General features: G+C 36.9%; 1 protein-coding gene across 4 annotated transcripts in view; it reads left to right on the top strand.

Annotated features, from left to right (window-relative positions):
• The window catches only part of ZC2HC1B (zinc finger C2HC-type containing 1B), a 54,105-nt gene that overhangs the window by 12,502 nt on the left and 22,507 nt on the right, over positions 1–19,096 (top strand). For all 4 annotated transcript variants that reach the window (XM_028121377.2, XM_028121375.2, XM_028121374.2 and 1 more), the window contains exon 5: positions 406–544. In XM_028121377.2, the coding sequence (XP_027977178.1) occupies positions 406–544 (139 nt within the window). The remainder of the gene's footprint in view (positions 1–405; positions 545–19,096) is intronic.

Genomic DNA, 19,096 nt, shown 5'->3' with positions numbered 1-19,096 from the left:
ATCATGCTCACTTAGATTTCGAAATGTATTTCAGATATTTTCCAGATGTGGCAAAAAAAGAATCTCGTTTATGCTTTCATTAGTCTAGCGTTAAATCTAGCAATTAACTTGGAAGAGAATCCTTTTTAATCTTAAATATAAGTCTTTAAAGTTTTGTAGCTCGTTTTTCTGATGGTTATTTTGTGTTTTCCCTCACTGCAGTGGCTTGCAAATTTTATTACTGTATTTTCCAAACCTCTTTTTTTGTACTTTTGAAAACAAATTCTCTTTTCCCTCAAAATTTCAGTCCTTTTTCCTATAAATTTAAATCTCAGGTTAAAATAGCAAATAATCTTAAAATAAAATAAAATAGCAGTGGAGAGATGTACAGTCTAGGTTAGTATATATTGGTTTTGTTTTTTATAGCCTCAACCTGTGAGGAGATCTAACTGGAGACAACAACATGAAGACTTCATTAATGCCATCCGATCGGCAAAACAGTGTACACTAGCCATTAAAGAAGGCCGACCTCTCCCACCTCCACCTCCTCCATCCATCAGCCCAGGTGTGTGGCCAGTTTGGTTTGCTTTTGGCATTTTACTCTTAACCAATTGTGCTTGATTTGGGGCCAAATCATCATGACTTGCTTCCTCCTATGCATTCTAAAATAAATAATAGCAATTAAATTATATAAAAGTAATTTTATCATACAATATATCTTATCCTAATTTCTTTTTAATTCTGCATAAAGATTCTGTGTTTTCTTCTAACTCCATGAGAACACCACTGTACCCAGTGTCATGGCCATTCACATCATGGTGTATGAGAATGAGGCTGTGCAGGGTAGTTCCACGGTAGCTCCACAGTGTCAGATACCCATAGCTCTGGGTTATTTTGGGGGTGGGGGTTTGGTTTTGAGATAAAAATCCCATGATATAAAATTCACCATTTTAGCCATTTTAAGTTGTGTAGTTTCGTGGAAACCTAAAGGTTTCTTACCCTAAACTTTTTATTTTGAAAGTTTTCAAGTTTACAGAAAAGAGGAAGAAATAGTACAGTGATCACTCATACCTTCCACTGAAATTTGGCAGTTGTTGACGTCATATTCTCTGTCCTTTTATTTGGTGGGGGGCAGAACTATTTAAAACTGAGTTTCAAATACCGTAACACTTTAACCCTTAACTATGTCAGTGTGCATTTTTTAAGGATGAGTGCATTCCCTTGCATAACATATAGACTTATATTTTCCCAGTTATCTTAAGAATGTCTTTTAAAGCTCTCTGCTTGCCCCCTAGTCACAATCTAGGATTCAGTCAGGGTTCATGCATTTTTGTTGTTGTCTCTTTTCTTTAATCTTGCACAACACCCCTATCAGGCCAATTATCTTTTAGAATACTTCTTTTGCTAGATATGTCTGTTTTTTAACTCAGGTTATTGTTTAACTTGTTCCCCTGTCCTGTTTTTTTGTAAATTGGAAATTAGGGCTAGAGACTCTATTAGGTTAATAATAATATTAATCCCTATCAGATATAAGATATTCAAATATTTTCTCCCATTTTGTGGACTATCTTTTCACTTTCTTGATGGTATCTTTTGATGCACAAAAATTTTTAATTTTGAAGAAGTCCAGTTTATTTTATTTTTCTTTTGTTGCCTAGTGTTTGGTGTTAAATCCAAAAAATCAGTGCAAAATCCATGTCATGAAGCCTTTCCCGTATGCTTTCTTCTAAGAATTTTATAGTTTTAGCTCTTACGGTTTTCTCTTTGATCCAGGTGGAGTTAATTCTGTATGTGGTATAAGGTACGATCCCAACTACTTTGGAAGGTGGATATCTAGTTTTACATGTGGATATCTAGTTTTCTCAGCACTATTTGTTGAAAAGACTGTCCTTTCCCCATTGAATGATCTTGGCACCATTATCAAAAGTCAGTCGATTGACTATATATGTGAAGGTTTATTTCTGGGCTGTCTGTTCTAGTCTATTTCCCTTATGCCAGTACCACCCTCTTTTGATTAATAAATTTGTAGTAAGTTTTGAAAGTTTTCCAAGATTGTTTTGGTTATTTGGGGACCTTTGAGACCTCATATGAATTTTTAGGATGATTTTCTATTTGTGAAAATGCCATTGGAATTTTGATAGGGGTCGCATTAAATCTGTACATAGACTTGGGTAGTTTTGTCATCTTAACAATATTGTTTTCCAGTCTATGAACATAGGATGTCTTTTAATTTATTTATCTTCTCTTTAATTTCTGTAATGAATATTTCATTGAATAGGTGTAGGAATATACAAGTCTTTTACCACCTTGGTTAGATTTATTCCTAAGTATTTTACTCTTTTTGATGTTATTGTAAATGGAAATGTTAACTTTGTTTTCAGGCTGTTCATTGCTAGTATATAGAAATATGACCGGCTTTTGTGTATTTTGTATCCTGCAACTTTGTTGAATTTTGTTAGCTCTAACAGTTGTTTTTTGGTGTGGAATTTTTAGGGTTTTCTACGTATAAAATTATGTCACTTGTAAACAGACATAATTTTTCTTCTTCTCTGATTTGTCTGTCTTTTATTTCTTTTTCATGTCTAAGTCCTCTTGCTAGAATTTCCAATACTATTATTGGATAGCAGTGGTGAAAGCAGACATCTTGTCTTGTTTTCCACTGAGTAAATATTATCTGAGGGTTATTTAAAGCATAAATAATAGCATTTTATGAGGATTATGATGTGGAAGTAAAATGTATGAAGACAATACAAGTTTAAGGAACTGGACATACATTGTTGAAAGATTTTGTCTACATGAATAAGTGTAGTACTCATTAAACATGAATAGGTATAGTATTTGAAGGTAGATTTGTATATCTTAATGATCCCTATTTTATTTTTTTTAAGATTTTTATTTATTTATTTGGCAGAGAGAGAGTGTGAACATGAGCATGAGCAGGGGGAGTGGCAGGCAGAGGGAGAAGCAGGCTCCCCGCTGAGCAGGGAGCCCGATGCGGGGCTTGATCCCAGGACCTTGGGATCATGACCTGAGCTGAAGGCAGACGCTTAACCGACTGAGCCACCCAGGTGCCCCATCAAAGATGCCTATTTTATTTTTATTTATTTATTTTTAAAGATTTTATTTATTTATTTGACAGAGAGAGACACAGCGAGAGAGGGAACACAAGCAGGGGGAGTGGGAGAGGGAGAAGCAGGCTTCCCGCGGAGCGGGGAGCCCGATGCAGGGCTCGATCCCAGGACCCTGGGATCATGACCTGAGCCAAAGGCAGACGCTTAAATGACTCAGCCACCCAGGCGCCCCTAAAGATGCCTATTTTAAACTCTAGAGTAAACACACAAAAATATTGACATGTAGCTAATAACACAGTAAGTGGAGTAGAGCTAAAATGAAAAAAAGAAATTCAGTCTAAGAGAAGATAGGAAAAGAGGGTGAAAAAAACAAAGGAAAGGTGGGATAAAGACAAAGCAAGATGGTAAACTTAAACCTAACCATATGGACAGTTGCATATAAATGACCTAAACCCTTCAGATAAAAGGCAGATTATCAGACTAAATAATAAAGGAAGGTCCAATTATATACTTTCCCCGAGAAACACACTTTAAATATGAAGACACAAATAAGTGTGCCAGTCAGGTGACAAAACAAGGAGGCGAGGCAGGTGGGCCTAAAGCAGTGACACCCTCATTGAGGGACAGGTGTTCTGCACTAGCAGGGCTCCTGCCTCAAAGGAACACACTGCCGGATCTAATTTCTCAAAGGATGGCAAAAACTGCAGATTTCCTGATTTCTAACTATCAGAAACTCAGTTTTTTAGAAACTTCGGGTTTGAATCTCTGAGGTTGGAAGTCAGGCAGTGGTTTTCCTTGGAGGGATGGGGATGACCAGGAGTGGGCATGAGGAGCATTGCTAGGAGTGTTCCGTGTCTTGAGCTGGGCTGGTTACATGGGTGTGTGCAACTTATAAATTATATTTCATGGAGACCTACACTTAGGATTTGTGCCTTTTCTCTTGGATAAAAAGGTAAAAGAAATAAACACCAGCAGTGTCAAAACAACTGTAGACTGGCATGTGAAAAGCATGGGGAACGATATGTATGCAAACAGTCATAAAACTAGAGTGACTAATATTAGTATCAGTCAAAGCAAACATCAGTGTTATTAACAAGGGTAATGATTAAAAATACATTCATCAGGAAGGCTTATCAGTCCCTAAATGTTTATGTACCTAATGACAGCTTTAAAGAACATGAAACAAAAACTGGGAGGAGAAGTAGAAAGATTCACAATTATATTTGGAGATTTTATCGTTCCTTTCTTAGTAGCTGATAAAATAAGCAGCAGGAAAATCACTAGGGATATAGAAAATTTGAACAACAGTATCAACCAGTTTGACCTAATTGAGATCTATTGCTATAATGTGACATGCAGCAACAGCAGAATATAATTCTTTTTATTTTATTTTATTTTTTAAGATTTTATTTGTTTATTTGACAGAGAGAGAGATAGCGAGAGCAGGAACACAAGCAGGGGGAGTGAGAGAGGGAGAAGCAGGCCTCCTGCTGAGCAGGGAGCCCGATGCGGGGCTCGATCCCAGGGCCCTGGGATCATGACCTGAGCCGAAGGCAGACGCTTAACGACTGAGCCACCCAGGCGCCCCAATATAATTCTTTTTAATTACACATGGAGCATTCATCCAAGATAGACCATGTGCAAGACCACAAAGTGAGTCTCAATAAATCATTGAAATCATACAGATTATGTTATTTGACACAGTAGAATTAAGTTAGAAGTTAATGATGAAAAAAAAAAGAAGATAATGATGAAAACACCTAGAAAATTTCCTAATATTTGGAAATTATCACCTCATTTCTAAATAATGCAGGGATTTAAGAAGAAATCATAAAAGAAATTAGTAATTATTTTGAACTGAGTGGCAATGAAAAACACATCAAAATTTGTGGGATTCAGCTAAAACTGTCTAGAGGGAGTTTTATAGCTTTAAATTCTCAAATTAGAAAAGAAGAAAGGTTTAAACCAATTATTCTTCCTCTTTAAAAAGTTAGAAGAACAAATTATACCTAAATTAAGTAGAAGGAAGAAAATAGTAAATGTAGTTCACCATATTAACAAAATATTTTTAAAAGCAGATGATCATCCCAGTAGATAGATACAGGAAAAGCCTGTGACAAAATACAGCACCCATACATGTTTAAAAAAGAAAACTCTTAGGTAGAAAAAGACGGGAACACCTCAATAAAGGACATCTTTGAACAATCTATCGCTAACATTACACTTGATGAAAAACTGAGCACTTTTCCACTGAGATCACGAAAAAGCAAGGATGTCCTTTCTGACCACTTCTGTTCAACTCTGTACTGGAGATAAAGTACCCAGTGTAATAAAGAAATAAATTATCAGAGAGGAAGAAGTAAAACTGTCTTTATTCACAGATAACATAAAGTCATGAATAAGTATAGAAAATCTTAGTAAACTGTAAGAAAGCTACTGGAATTAAAAGTTCATTTAACATACTTTCAGGATATAAAGACAAGGGGCGCCTGGATGGCTCAGTCAATTAAGCGTCGACTCTTGATTTTGTCTCAGGTCATGATCTCAGGGTTGTGAGATCGAGCCCCCTGTCGGGCTCCACCCTGAGTGTGGAGCCTGCTTAAGATTCCCTCTCTCTCTGCCCCTCCCTCCTTGCTCGTGTACACTCTTTCTCTCTTAAAAAAAAAAAAAAAAAGGATATAAAGTCAATATACACAAGTAAATTTTATTTCTATATACTAGCATAAACAATTGAAAAACAAAATTAGAAATAGTATTTACAATTATGAAAAAACATTAAGTACTTAGGTATATATTTAATAAAATATGTGTAAGACTTGAAAACCACAAAACACTGTTTAGAGAAATTAAAGAGGACCAAAATAAGTGGAGAGATTTACCATTTTCATGATTCAGAAGAATCCCTATTATGTTAGGATGTCAGTTCTTTGCACATTGATCTATGGACTCAGTGTAATTCCAGTAAAAATACCTGCAAGTTTTCCTTGCCAAGTAGGAATTCACCAGTTGATTCTAAAATTGTATGGAAATTCAGACAATCTGGACTAGCCAAGATGGTTTTGAAAAAAAGGAAAAAGGCAGAGGACTTACACTACCTGATGTCAAGAATTACTGTGATGTTACACTAATAAAGTAATTTGATATTGGTATATCAGTTGAACAGAAAAGAGAATCTAGTTGTAGACCTCCCACCCATGTATTGGTTTTTGACAAAGGACATTCAGTGTGGGAAAGGATAATCTTATTAACAAATGAAACAGAGAAAACTAGGTATCAATTTGGAAAAAATGAGCCATGATCCTTGTGTAAAAATTAATTGACAAAAATTGACAAAAATTAATTCACAGTGGAACATGGACCTAATGTAAGTGCTACAATTCCAAGATTTCTAGAAAAAACAAAAATCTTTGGTCTAAGAATCAACAAAGATTTCTTAAACAGGATGCAAAATGTACTAATGATTTTTAAAAAGGAAATTGAGGGACACCTGGGTGGCTCAGTCGATAAGCATCTGCCTTCGGCTCAGGTCACGATCCCAGAATCCTGGGCTTGAGCCCCGCATCAGGCTCCCTGCTCCTTAGGAAGCCTGCTTCTCCCTCTCCCTCTCACCCTGCTTGTGTTCCCTCTCTTGCTGTGTCTCTCTGTCAAATAAATAAATAAATAATCTTTTAAAAAAAAATGAGTTACATTACAAAAAAATAAAAAGGAAATTGATAAGTTGGGCTTCACCAAAGCTAAAAATTTTAGTTTTGAGAGACACCATTAGAGTGCAAAGCAAGCCACAGGCTGGGAGAAAATATTCACAATACATATATCTGACAAAGGACTCAGACTAAGAATGTGTAAAGAACTCTTACAACTCAATAATAAGACAACCCAATAAGAAAAAAGGCAAGAGATCTATTTGAACAGACACATCACAAAATAATAGCCAATAAGCACATAAAAAGATACTCGGCATCATTTCTATCAGGGAAATTTGAATTACAACTGTGATGAGATACCACCACATACCCACTTGATAGCTGAAATTAAAGACTGACAATACAAATGATAGCCAGGATGTAGAGCAGCTGGAAGTCTCCTACACCGCTGATGGCGTGTCAAATAGTACAGCTACTTTGCACTGGTATTTTCTTAAGTTAAACATATACTTATTTATAGAGCAATTCTATACCTAGGTATTTATGTGAAAAACTGGAAACAAGTTCTTAAAAAAGACATATGTTAATGTTCGTAGTGGCTTTATAGAATAAACTGAAAAAAAAAAAACCCCTGAAAATGTCCATCAGCAAGTGAATGGATAAACAGAACAGAAAACAACTCCACAGTAAGAAGAAAGTGCTACCATACATGCAGCAACATGAAATTATAGAACAGATATCTTTAGTGACAGGAAAACAGAGTTTTGATTGCTTGAGACTGGGTTTGAGGGAATATTGACTGAAAAGGGGTTTGAGGGAACTTTTTGGAGTGATAAAACTGTTCTATGTTTTAATTGGAGTGGCTGCACAAATGTGTACTTTATCAAAACTCATTGGTCTATACACTTAAAATACTTGCATCTTCCTCCATGTAAATTATTTCTCAAAGTTCATTTTAAAAAGTAAAAAACCAAAACCAGTCCCCAAAACCACAGGGGAATACTATAAAAATCATCTGAAAAATAATCTGAACTAATATACCAGAAAATAACCTCTAAAAAAATATAACTTTATTTTTTAAATTATTTTTAAGTACAGTTAACATGCAATATTATATTAGTTTTAGGTATACATTAGTGATTTGACATTTATGTGCATTACGAAATGCTCACCGTGTTAAGTATAGTTACCATCTGTCCCCATACAAATTTATTACAGTATCATTGACTATATTCCCTATGCTATACTTTTCATCCCCATGACTGACTGACTTATTTACTGACTTTTAAGTTTTGAGGGGAGGATGAAAATATTTGGTACTGAAGGAAGTGCACAAGAATGTGGAGTAAAAGATTATATTGGCTGGGGCACCTGGGTGGCTCAGTCAGTTAAGCATCTGACTCTTGGTTTCAGCTCAGGTCATGATCTCATGGCCTGTGGGATCAAGCACGGCCTCAGGCTCAGGGCTCAGCAGAGAGTCTGCTTGAAGATTCTCTTCCTCCGTCCTCCCCTCACTTGTGCATGCGCTCTTTCATTCTCATTCTCTCTCTCTCAAAAAAAAAAAAAAAAAGATTATATTGGCTTTCATAATTTTCCAACATGAAAAGAGCTTTACCTTGACTATCCTTAATACAGGAGATTATTTCAATTGCTGAATGACTTAAATTTTAGAGTTCTATGTGAAAAATAAAGTCTGTTTAGTGTTGAGATTGATCATTGTGGGTGTCCTTGGTCTTTCACCCATTGACAGAGTACATCCTAGTTTTCTGCTGTTCTTGTATAATTTTCCTTGATTAATTTAGATTTTATTTATTTATTTGAGAGTGAGAGAGCACAAGCAGGGGGAGAAACAGAGGGAAAGGGAGAAGCAGGCTCCCCAGTGAGCAGGAAGCTCAAAGTGGGGCTTGATCCCAGGACCCTAGGATCATGACCTGAGCCGAAGGCAGACGCTTAACCAACTGAGCCACTCAGGCGCCCTTCCTTGATTAATTTCATATGCTTTTTTTAATCAGAGGAAGAGAAAAGGAGTAGGCTAGGATGATTTTTTTTTTTTTAAAGATTTTATTTATTTGAGAGACAGAATGAGCTTCGGGGAGAGGCAGAGGCAGAGGGAGAAGCAGGCTCTCCATTGAGAGCCCGATGCAGGACTCTGATCCCAGCATCCTAGGATCATGACCTGAGCCGAAGGCACATGCTTAACCGACTGAGCCACCCATGTGTCCCATAGGATGCTTTTGATAATACTTTTGTATTGCATCTGGTGTTTGTTTTTGTTTTGTTTTCTAATGTGAGGAAAATTACAGATTCCTTTTTTTTTTAATTAAACATTTTTTGGTGAGATGGCCTTTTTTCTTTATCCTTTGTTTAGGATTATTATTTAAGATTCAATCCTTTATTGAAAGGGTACCTTACTTATTTTGTAACTGGAAGTTTGTACCTCTTAATCCCTTTTCACCTGTCTTTCCCATCCTCCCACCCACTCCCCCACTAGCAACCACCTGTTTGTTTTCTGTATTTGTAAGTATGTTTCTATTTTTTGTTTATTCATTTGCTTTATAGAGTCCACATATATGTGAAATCATATGCGATTTATCTTTCTGTGTCTTATTTCACTTAAAATACCCTTTAGGTCCCTCCATGATGTTGCATATGGCAAGATTTCATTTTTTTTATGGCTGAGAATATTCCACTATATATGTACACCACGTCTTCTTTATCCACTCATCTATCAGTGAACATTTAGGTTGCTTCCATATCTTGGCTGTTGTATCTTGGTTATTATAAATAATACTGGCAATAAACATAGGAGTCCATAGATATCTTTGAATTAGTGTTTTCATTTCTTTGGGTAAATATCCAGAGATGAAATTACCTGATTATATGGTACTTATATTTTTAATTTTTTGAGGAACCGCCATACTCTTTTCCACCATGGCTGTACCAGTTTACCTTCCCACCAACAGTGCATGGGTTACCTTTCTCTGCATCCTCACCAACAATTATTTCCTGTCTTTTTTATTCTAGCCATCCTGACAAGTATAAGGTAATATCTCATTGTGATTTGATTTGCATTTCCCTAATGATTAGTGATGTTGAGCATCGTTTCATGTGCCTGTTGGCCATCTGTATGTTTTCTTTGGAAAAATGTCTATTCAGGTCCTATGCCCATTTTTTTTTATTGGATTTTTTTGGTTTTGAGTTGTAGGAGTTCTTTATATACTTTGAATATTAACCCCTTATCATACATACCATTTGCAAACATCTCTCAGTCAGTAGGTTGCGTTTTTGTTTTGTTGATGGTTTCTTTCACTGTGCAAAAATTTTTTAGTTTGTTAGAGTCCCAGTTAATTTTTGCTTTTGTTGCCCTTATCTAAGGAAATAGATCCAAAAAAATATTACTGACTCCTATGTCCAAATGTTTATTGCCTATATTTTCTTTTAGGAGTTCTATGATTTCAGGTCATACATTTAGATTTTTAATCCATTTTGAGTTTATTTTTGTATATGGTATTTTAAAAATGGCATAGTTTCATTCTTTTCATGTATCTGTCCAGTTTTCTCAACACCACTTATTGAAGAGATTGTCTTTTCTCCACTGTATATTCTTGCCTTCTTTGTCATAGATTGACTATGTAAGTGTGTTTTTTTTTTTTTTTCTGGACTCTTTATTCTGTTCCATTGATCTATGTGTCTGTTTTTGTGCTGGAACTATACTGTTTTTATTACTATAGCTTTGTAGTATAATTTGAAATCTGGGATTGAAATCTCCACCTTTGTTCTTTCTCAAAATTTCTTTGGCTATTCAGGGTCTTTTGTGGTTCCATAGACATTCTATTTATTGTAGTTCTGTGAAAAATGCTATTGTTATTTTGATAGGGATTGCATTGAATCTTTATTTTTTTTTTAAGATTTTATTTATTTACTTGACAGAGAGAGACACAGCGAGAGAGGGAACACAAGCAGGGGGAGTCGGAGCGGTAGAAGCAAGCTTCCCGCAGAGCAGGGAGCCCAATGCGGGGCTTGATGCCAGGACCCTGGGATCATGACCCGAGCTGAAGGCAGACGCTCAACGACTGAGCCACCCAGGCACCCCGCATTGAATCTTTAGATTGCTTTGCATAGTATGGACATTTTAACAATATTAGTTCTTTCAGTCCATGAGTGTGGTGTATCTTTCCACTTATTTGTGTTGTCCAGTTTCTTTAATCAGTGTTTTATAGTTTCCAGAGTCTTTCACCTTCTTGATTAAATTTATTTCTATGTATTTTATTCTTTTTGATGCAATTGTTTTTTTGTTTGTTTTTACAGATTTATTTATTTGAGAGAGAGAGCACACACAGGGAGTGGGGGGTGAGGGGCAGAGGGAGAGGAAGTCCCAAGCAGACTCCCTGCTGAGCGTGGAGCCCGACACAGGGCTCAATCTCACAACCCTGAGATCATGACCCAAGCCGAAACCAAGAGTCGGACACAACTGACTGCACCACCCACGCGCCCCTCTTTTGATGCAATTGTAAATGGGATTATTTTCTTAATTTCTCTGTTAGTTTCATTATTGTTGTATAGAAATGCAACAGATTCCTGTATATTAATTTTGTATCCTGAAACTTTACTAAATTAATATACTAGGTCTGAGTTTTTTTGATGGAGTCTTTTAAGGTTTTCTAGGCATATGATATCATGTCATCTGCAAATAGTGAGTTTTATTTCTTCCTTACCAAGTTTGATGCCTTTTTCTTTCTTTCTTGTCTGTTTTCTGTGGCTAGGACTTTCAGTATTATGTTGAATAAAAGTTGTGAGAGTGGACATACTTGTCTTCTTTCTGATATAAGGGGAAAAGCTTTCAGCCTTTCACCATTGAGTCTGATAACTAGCTTTGTGTATGTCATATAGGGCATTTATTATGTTGAAGTATGTTCCTTGTGTACCCACTTCGTTGAGAGTTTTTGTTATGAATGGATGTTGAATTTTGTCAAAATGCTTTTTCTGCATCTATTGAAATGATTATATGATTTTTTTGAAATGATAATATGATTTTTATCCTTTTTTTTTTTTTTTTTTTTAAGTAGGCATCATACCCAGCATGGAGCCCAAAGTGGGTCTTGAATTCACAACTCTGAGATCAAGACTTGAGCTGAGATCAAGAGTTGGACACTTAACCAACTGAGACACCCAGCCACCCCATCCTTCATTTTTTTTAATGTGGTATATCACATTGATTGATTTGTAGATACTGAACCATCCTTGCACCCCAGGAATAAATCCTGCTTGATCGTGATGTATCATCTTTAAAAAAAAAAAAATTTTTTTTTAGCTATTTTTATTGATGTACTAATGTTACATTAGTTTCAGGTGTACAGCATACTGATTCAAAAATTCTATACATTACTCATTGCTCCCCCTGGTATGTGCAGTCACCATCTGTCACCATACAAAATTATTGGTGTTACTGACTATATTCCCTATGCTGTATTTCTTATCTCTCTGACTTATTTTATTTTATTTTATTTTATTTTTTAAGATTTTATTTATTTGACAGAAAGAGACAGCGAGAGAGGGAACGCAAGCAGGGGAAGCGAGAGAGGGAGAAGCAGGCTTCCTGCAGAGCAGGGAACCTGATGCAGGGCTCGATGCCAGGACCCTAGGATCATGACCTGAGCTGAAGGCAGATACTTAATGACTGAGCCACCCAGGCGCCCCTGACTTACTTATTTTAATGTGAATGAATTTGATTTCGGTTTGCTAATATTTTGTTGACGATTCTTGCATCTATGTTCATCAGAGATATTGGCCTATAATTTGTTTTTGTAGTGTCTGTTTGGTTTTGGTATCAGGGTAATGCTGGCCTCATAGAATGAATTTGGAAGCATGCCTTCCTTTTCGATATCTTAGAATGGTTTGAGAAAGATAGACATTAACTCTTCTTTAAATGTTCAGTAGAGGGACGCCTGGGTGGCTCAGTCAGCTAAGCATCTGCCTTCGGCTCAGGTCATGATCCCAGGGTTCTAGGATTGAGTCCCATATTGGGCTCCTTGCTCAGTGGGGAGCCTGCCTGTTCCTCTGCCTGCCACTCCCCCTGCTTGTGCATGTGCACATGCTCTCTCTCTCTCACAAATGAATAAAATCTTTTTTAAAAAGTTTGGTAGAATTCACCTGTCAATCCATTTGGTCCTGGACTTTTGTTTGTTCAAGGTTTTGGATTACTGATTGAATTTCATTACTAGTAAATGGTGTGTTCAGATTTTCTATATCTTCCTGACTCAGTCTTGGAAGATTTCATGCTTCTAGGAATTTATCCATTTCTTCTAGGTTGTCCAGTTTGCTGGTATATCTTTTTCATAGTAGTCCCTTATATTTCTTTGTATTTCTGTATTGTTGGTTGTATCTTCTCCTCTTTCATTTCTGGTTTTATTTATTTGAGCTCTCTTTTTCCCTTGATGAGCCTGGCTAAATGTTTATCAATTTTGTTTATCTTTTTAAAGAATCAGCTCTTAGTTTCATTGATCTTCTCTATTGCTTAGTCTTTATTTCATTTATTTCTGCTCTAATTTTTATTATTTCCTTCCATCTACTAACTTTGGGCTTTGTTTGTTCTTTTTGTTGTTTCTTTAGGTATAAGGTTATATAGTTTATTTGATATTTTTCTTCTTGAGGTAAGCCTGTATTACTCTAAACTTCCTTCTTAGAACTGCTTTTGCTCCATCCCAAAGATTTTTGAAATGTTATATTTTCAAAGTCATTTGTTTCAGTGTTTATTTTGATTTCCTTTTTAATTTCTTTGTTGGCCCATTGGTTGTTTAGTAGCATGTTGTTTAGCCTGTAGGTATGTGTTTTTTTCCAGTTTTTTTTTTTCATGTATTCAGTTTCTAGTTTCATACTGTTGTGGTTGGAAAAGATTTATATGATTTCAGTCTCATTAAATTTGTTGAGACTTGTTTTGTGGGCTAACATGTGATCTATTTTGGAACATGTTGCATGTGCACTTGAAAAGAATGTATATTCTGCTGTTTTGGGATAAAATGTTCTGTATCTGTCCATCTAGTCTGATAATGTCATTCAAAGCCATTGTTTCCTTATTAATTTTCTGTCTGGGTGGTCTATCCATTGATGTAAGGGGAGTGTTAAAGTCCCCTACTGATACTTTATTACTGTTAATTTCTCCCTTTCTGTCTGTTATAGTTGCTCCTATGTTAGGTACATGGGTATTTATGATTGTTATATCCTCTTGTTAGATTGATCCCTTTACCATTATGTAATGTCCTTCTTTGTCTCTATAATCTTTGTTCTAAAGTCATTTTGTTTGAGGGATGCCTGGGTGGCTCAGTCAGTTAAGTGTCTGCTTTCAGCTCAGGTCATGATCCTAGGGTCCTGGGATCGAGTCCCACATTGGGCTCTTTGCTCAGCATGGAGCTGCTTCTCCCTCTGCCCCTCCACCTGCTTGTGCTCACACTCTCTCTCAGTCAAATAAATGAATAAAATCTTTAAAAATAAATAAAGATTTATTTATTTGAGAGAAAGAGAGAGAGAGTGCATGAGTGGAAGGGGCAGAGGGAGAGGGAGAGAGAATCCCAAGCAGACTCTATGCTGAGCGTGGAACCCATTGCAGGGCTCAGTCTCACAACCCTGAGATCCCAACCTGAGCTGAAAGCAAGAGTTGGACACTTAACTGACCGTGCCACCCAGGCACCCCCCCTTTTATTTTTCCTAAAGATTTATTTATCCAGTTTAGAGATCTGGGGCGGGGCGGTGGGCAGAGGGAGAGAGAAACCCAAGCAGACTGTATGCTGAACATGGAGTCTGACAAGGGGCTCAATCCTGTGACCCTGAGACCACGACCTGAGCCAAAACCAAGAGGCAGACACCCAACCAAGTGTGCCATCCAGGCACCCTTGAGCACTTAGTCCATTTACATTTAAAGTAATTATTAATAGATATGTACTTCCTGCCATTTTGTTCATCATTTTTTGGTTGTTTTTTGTAGTTCTTCTCTGTTACTTTCTTCTTTTGCTCTCTTGTGATACAATGACTTTCTTATGCTTGGATTCCTTTTTCCTTATTGTTTGTGTATCTATTACAGGTTTTTGGTTTGTGGTTACCATGAGGTTCATATATAACATCCTCTGTGTATAGCAGTCTTTTTTAAATTGATGGTCTCTTAAGTTTGAACTCATTCTAAAAGCATTGCATTTTTACTCCCCTTCTCCATAATTTGTCTTTTTATTTTGTGTATCCCTTAACATTATTATAGATATAACTGATTTTACTACTTTTGTGTTTTAACTTTTCATACTAGCTTTATAAGTGATTGACCTTTAATATCTGTTTGCTTTTACCAGTGAAATTGTTTCTTTCATAATTTTCTTACTTCTGGTTATGGCCTTTTATTTTCCACTTAAAGAAGTCCCTTTAACATTTCTTGTAAGGACAGTTTAGTGGTGATGAACTCTAACCTTTGTTTGGGAAACTCTTTATTAGTCCTTCAGTTCTGAATGATAACCTTTCCAGGTAGAGTATTCTTGGCTGTAGGTATTTTTCGTTTCAGCCCTTTGAATATAGATCATGCCACTCCTTTTTGGCTTTCAAATTTTCTGCTAAAAAATCAGCAGATAGCCTTATGTGGGGATTGCCTTGTATGTAACTAGTTGCTTTTCTCCTCCTGCTCTTAAGAATCTTTAGCTGTGATTTTTGACATTTTAATTATTATGTGTCTTGGTAGAATCCTTTGGGTTCATTTTATTTGGGACTCTGTTTGATTCTTGGACCTGGATGCCTGTTTCCTTCCTCAGATTAGGAAAATTTTCAGCTATTATTTCTTCAAATAAATTTCTGCCTCTTTCTCTTGCTCTCCTTCTACATGGACCCGCATGATACAACTGTTAGTATGCTTGACGTTGTCCTGAGAGGTCCCTTAACCTATTCTCTTTTTCTTTCTTTCTTTTTCTTTTTAACCTATTCTCTTTTTTAAAAATTATTTTTTATTCTTGCTGTTCAGTTTGGATGATTTCCACTACCCTGTCTTCTACATCACTCATCCATCCTTCTGCATCCTCTAATCTATGTTGATTCTGTAGTGCATTTTTCATTTTGTTATTGTATTCTTCGGCTCTGATTGGTTCTTATATTTTCTGTCTTTGCTGAAGTTATCATTGACTTCATCCATTCTTCTCCCAAGTCCAGTGAGTATCTTTATTACCATCACTTTGAACTCTTCATCTGGTAGATTGCTTATCTCTGTTTTGTTTAGTTTTTTGTTGTTGTTTGTTTGCTTTTTAGGTTTTTTCTCATTCTTCGGTTGGGAACATATTTCTCTCTTTTTTTCTTACTCCCTGTTTGTTTCTATGTATTTAGTAGGTCAGTTATGTTTCCTGATCTTGAAGATAGTGGCCTTATGTAGAACACATCCGGTGGGGCCTAGTATTGCAGTCCTGCTCTGGTCACCAGAACCAGGAGCTCCAGGAGTGTGCCCTATGTGGGCTGCTTGTACTGTCCTGTTGTGACTGGGCCATAACTGCTGTGAGTGCATGGGGGGTGGGGCTGCCCTTGGCATAGCTGGCTGAGAGGCCTGGCTGCAGCTGCCATGGATGTACTGGGGGGTGGGATTAGCTCCCACGCAGCTGGCTGATGGGCCTGGCCACAACTGTTACGGGCGTTCTAGTGTGCCAGGAAATCATCTTAATAATTGCTTCACTTTTGCTGGGTGCTAATGAGAAAGTAGCTTAAAATAATGTGAAAGTAGAAAGATCTATGGCTATGATTTGATAATACTTTGGCAACAAGCCTTATACAACAACAAAAAAAATCTTTTATGATTTAAAAGCAGTACTTCCTTTTAATAGCTGAAGCTACAGGATTGATGTCTACTTTATAGTTCCTGAGGCAAATAAATGAAACTATGTCAGCTGTCCTGCTGTGTGGATTTCTCTAATTTCCACATTGGATTTAAAATGTGGGGATTATTGTTTTCCTTAAAATAAATAATTCCCTTTGTAAGGCCTCATCAAATGTACAATTTGTTTCTTTGCCCTTACATTTTTATGCTAAAATACATCTTTATAATTAAATTCTTCCCTGTGCCCTTATTATAATTTTATGCACCAAACAAAGTGATTATCTAAAATAGCATTTTTTCATTACTACTCCATTAGTTAGATTGCGTGGGGATTTTATATTAGCCCATATATTCTCAGACTTAAATACTAGAAAATTTATACAGACATAACTGGGGTTATATATAATGGAGCCTATTATGCATGACTTTGCAGGTCATTTCCTTTTTTTTCTCAGCATGATTCCTTCATGACTCAGTTTTTGTGACATGCATTTGTTTACTCTAATTCTTACTGACTTAAATAAGTCTGCCAATCATTCAACTTTCTAGCATGTTGTGACACTTTATAGGAACAACAATATAGAATATTTATAATTGAGATTCTCAGTGAGGTCTGGGATATTTGGTCTCTGTTTCACAGGCTACATAGACATGGGTACTCAACAAAACGCTTGCATTTTAAAATGACCCTTGTTTGTCTACTTTAATGTTTTTGAGGTCTGGCCACCTTCCCCATAACTGTCAGAAGAATCCATTTGTAGTCAGACCTTAAATATCATAATGTATTGAAATAAATAGTACATAATGGTGTTCATGACACCATTGTTGATAGAGGAAGAGGTGACTCAGATTGAGATGAGGGTAGAACATGCTACTCAGTCACGCTGTGTTCAGATTATTGTTGCAAAAAAAATTTTTTTCCCATTTCCAGAGTGGTTAAGCTTCCTTTCTCTGCCCCTTTAAATCTGAGCTTCATGTCCCTCCTCTGGGCTCCTGGAGGACCCAGTCCTTCCTCCTTTCAAAGCTTATACCACGAGTAGTAATTGCTTCTTTGCCTTGCCTTCTAGCTGTCTCTGAGACTTGTTGGGAGGGAAATACACTTCAGCTTTGTTGTCTCCATGGTGACAGTGCCAAACACACAGAAGGGTGGCACAGAAGGGTGGCAGTGAGTCCATGAACCAACAGGTGGAGTAAGGAAGCCATGCAGTCACTGCTATAATCATTGTCTGTGCACATTAACCCTAAATAGGTTTTTTTTTTTAATTTTTTTCTTTTAAGATTTTATTTATTTATTTGAGAGAGAGAGACAGAGAGAGCATGAGAGGGAGGAGGGTCAGAGGAAGAAGCAGACTCCTTGCTGAACAGGGAGCCTGATGCGGGACTCGATCCCAGGACTCCAGGATCATGACCTGAGCTGAAGGCAGTCACTTAACCAACTGAGCCACCCAGGCGCCCCATCCCTGAGTAGGTTTAAGGGTAGCAGCATTTCTGATAGGAGCCTTGACTCTCAGCTGGTCAAACTGAAGAAACCACCAAACCAAGAGCAGAGTTGTAGATTGTTTTCTACATCGTTGTAAATGAGTTCTGCACAACAATGGCACTTTCGATTTTACTTTTATAAGCGGTTGCATTCCTGTTTGGTACCTAGAAACACAACCTTGCTGGGCCTGTTTCCTCGGAGTAATAAGATGTTCCACCCACCCACTATACCCAGCCCGAGTGTGGGTTATCTAAGTTAACTTTCACAACAGCCTGGTGAAATAGGTGGTATGTAGGAACTGCGGAAATTGAAGCTTAGGGAGATTGAGTAACTTGCCGAAGTTCACACATACAGCAAGTGAAGAGCTCGGACTCAAAACCAGTCAGGCAGGCTATGGGGCCTTCATCATTTCCCAATGCTATCCTATTTTATTTTTGTCCAAGGAATTTATCACCGTGCGAAAACTCTTTCTGTATTGGAATGCTTAGTCCTTGATGACAGAGACATTGTACCTCCCAAGTATAAACCAGTGCCTGGCACGTAATAGATGTTCAATACATATCGAATTGATTAAGTACTGCCTTTCAGAATGTGAAATAAAAGGTTAGGCTAAGTGCTTATCTTTTACTATACTCCAATTTCTTATGTATTCCAATTGTTAATTCTGTGAATATTCATTTTAGGAAATGATTTGTTCAAACAGAAAACCCCTCAGATTTTTTAAAAAGATGCCTTCAAAAAATTCTTAACCTTGAAGACATCACTGCTTCAAATATTCATCCACACATGTAGGAATTTTGACTGTACACTAACCCAAACTTCCATACAGAGTCTGAGGTTGGGGCTGTCTCAGATCTTTCTTATGTGGCTCATATCCACTTTGTCATCCCTTAGAGGTGCCTAAAACAAAACAAGACAAAACTAAACAAAAACAAATCTCACATTCCTGCTTGATTTAGTGGGGTGGGCTCCAAACTGGCTTTGCTGTGAGCCTCTCCTCATTCTAAAAAGACTGTGGAACTTTCTCACTTCCCATTTCTCTCACTGTTTATTAATTACAAATGAGAGCCACACTGAAACCAGTGGGTATTCCACA

The sequence above is a fragment of the Eumetopias jubatus genome, unplaced genomic scaffold, assembly GCF_037043125.1.
Source record: "Eumetopias jubatus isolate StellerSeaLion01/CBP00866 unplaced genomic scaffold, mEumJub1_p1.0 scaffold_6, whole genome shotgun sequence".
Taxonomy (NCBI): Eukaryota; Metazoa; Chordata; class Mammalia; order Carnivora; family Otariidae; genus Eumetopias; species Eumetopias jubatus.
This window is presented reverse-complemented; position numbering and strand designations above follow the sequence as displayed.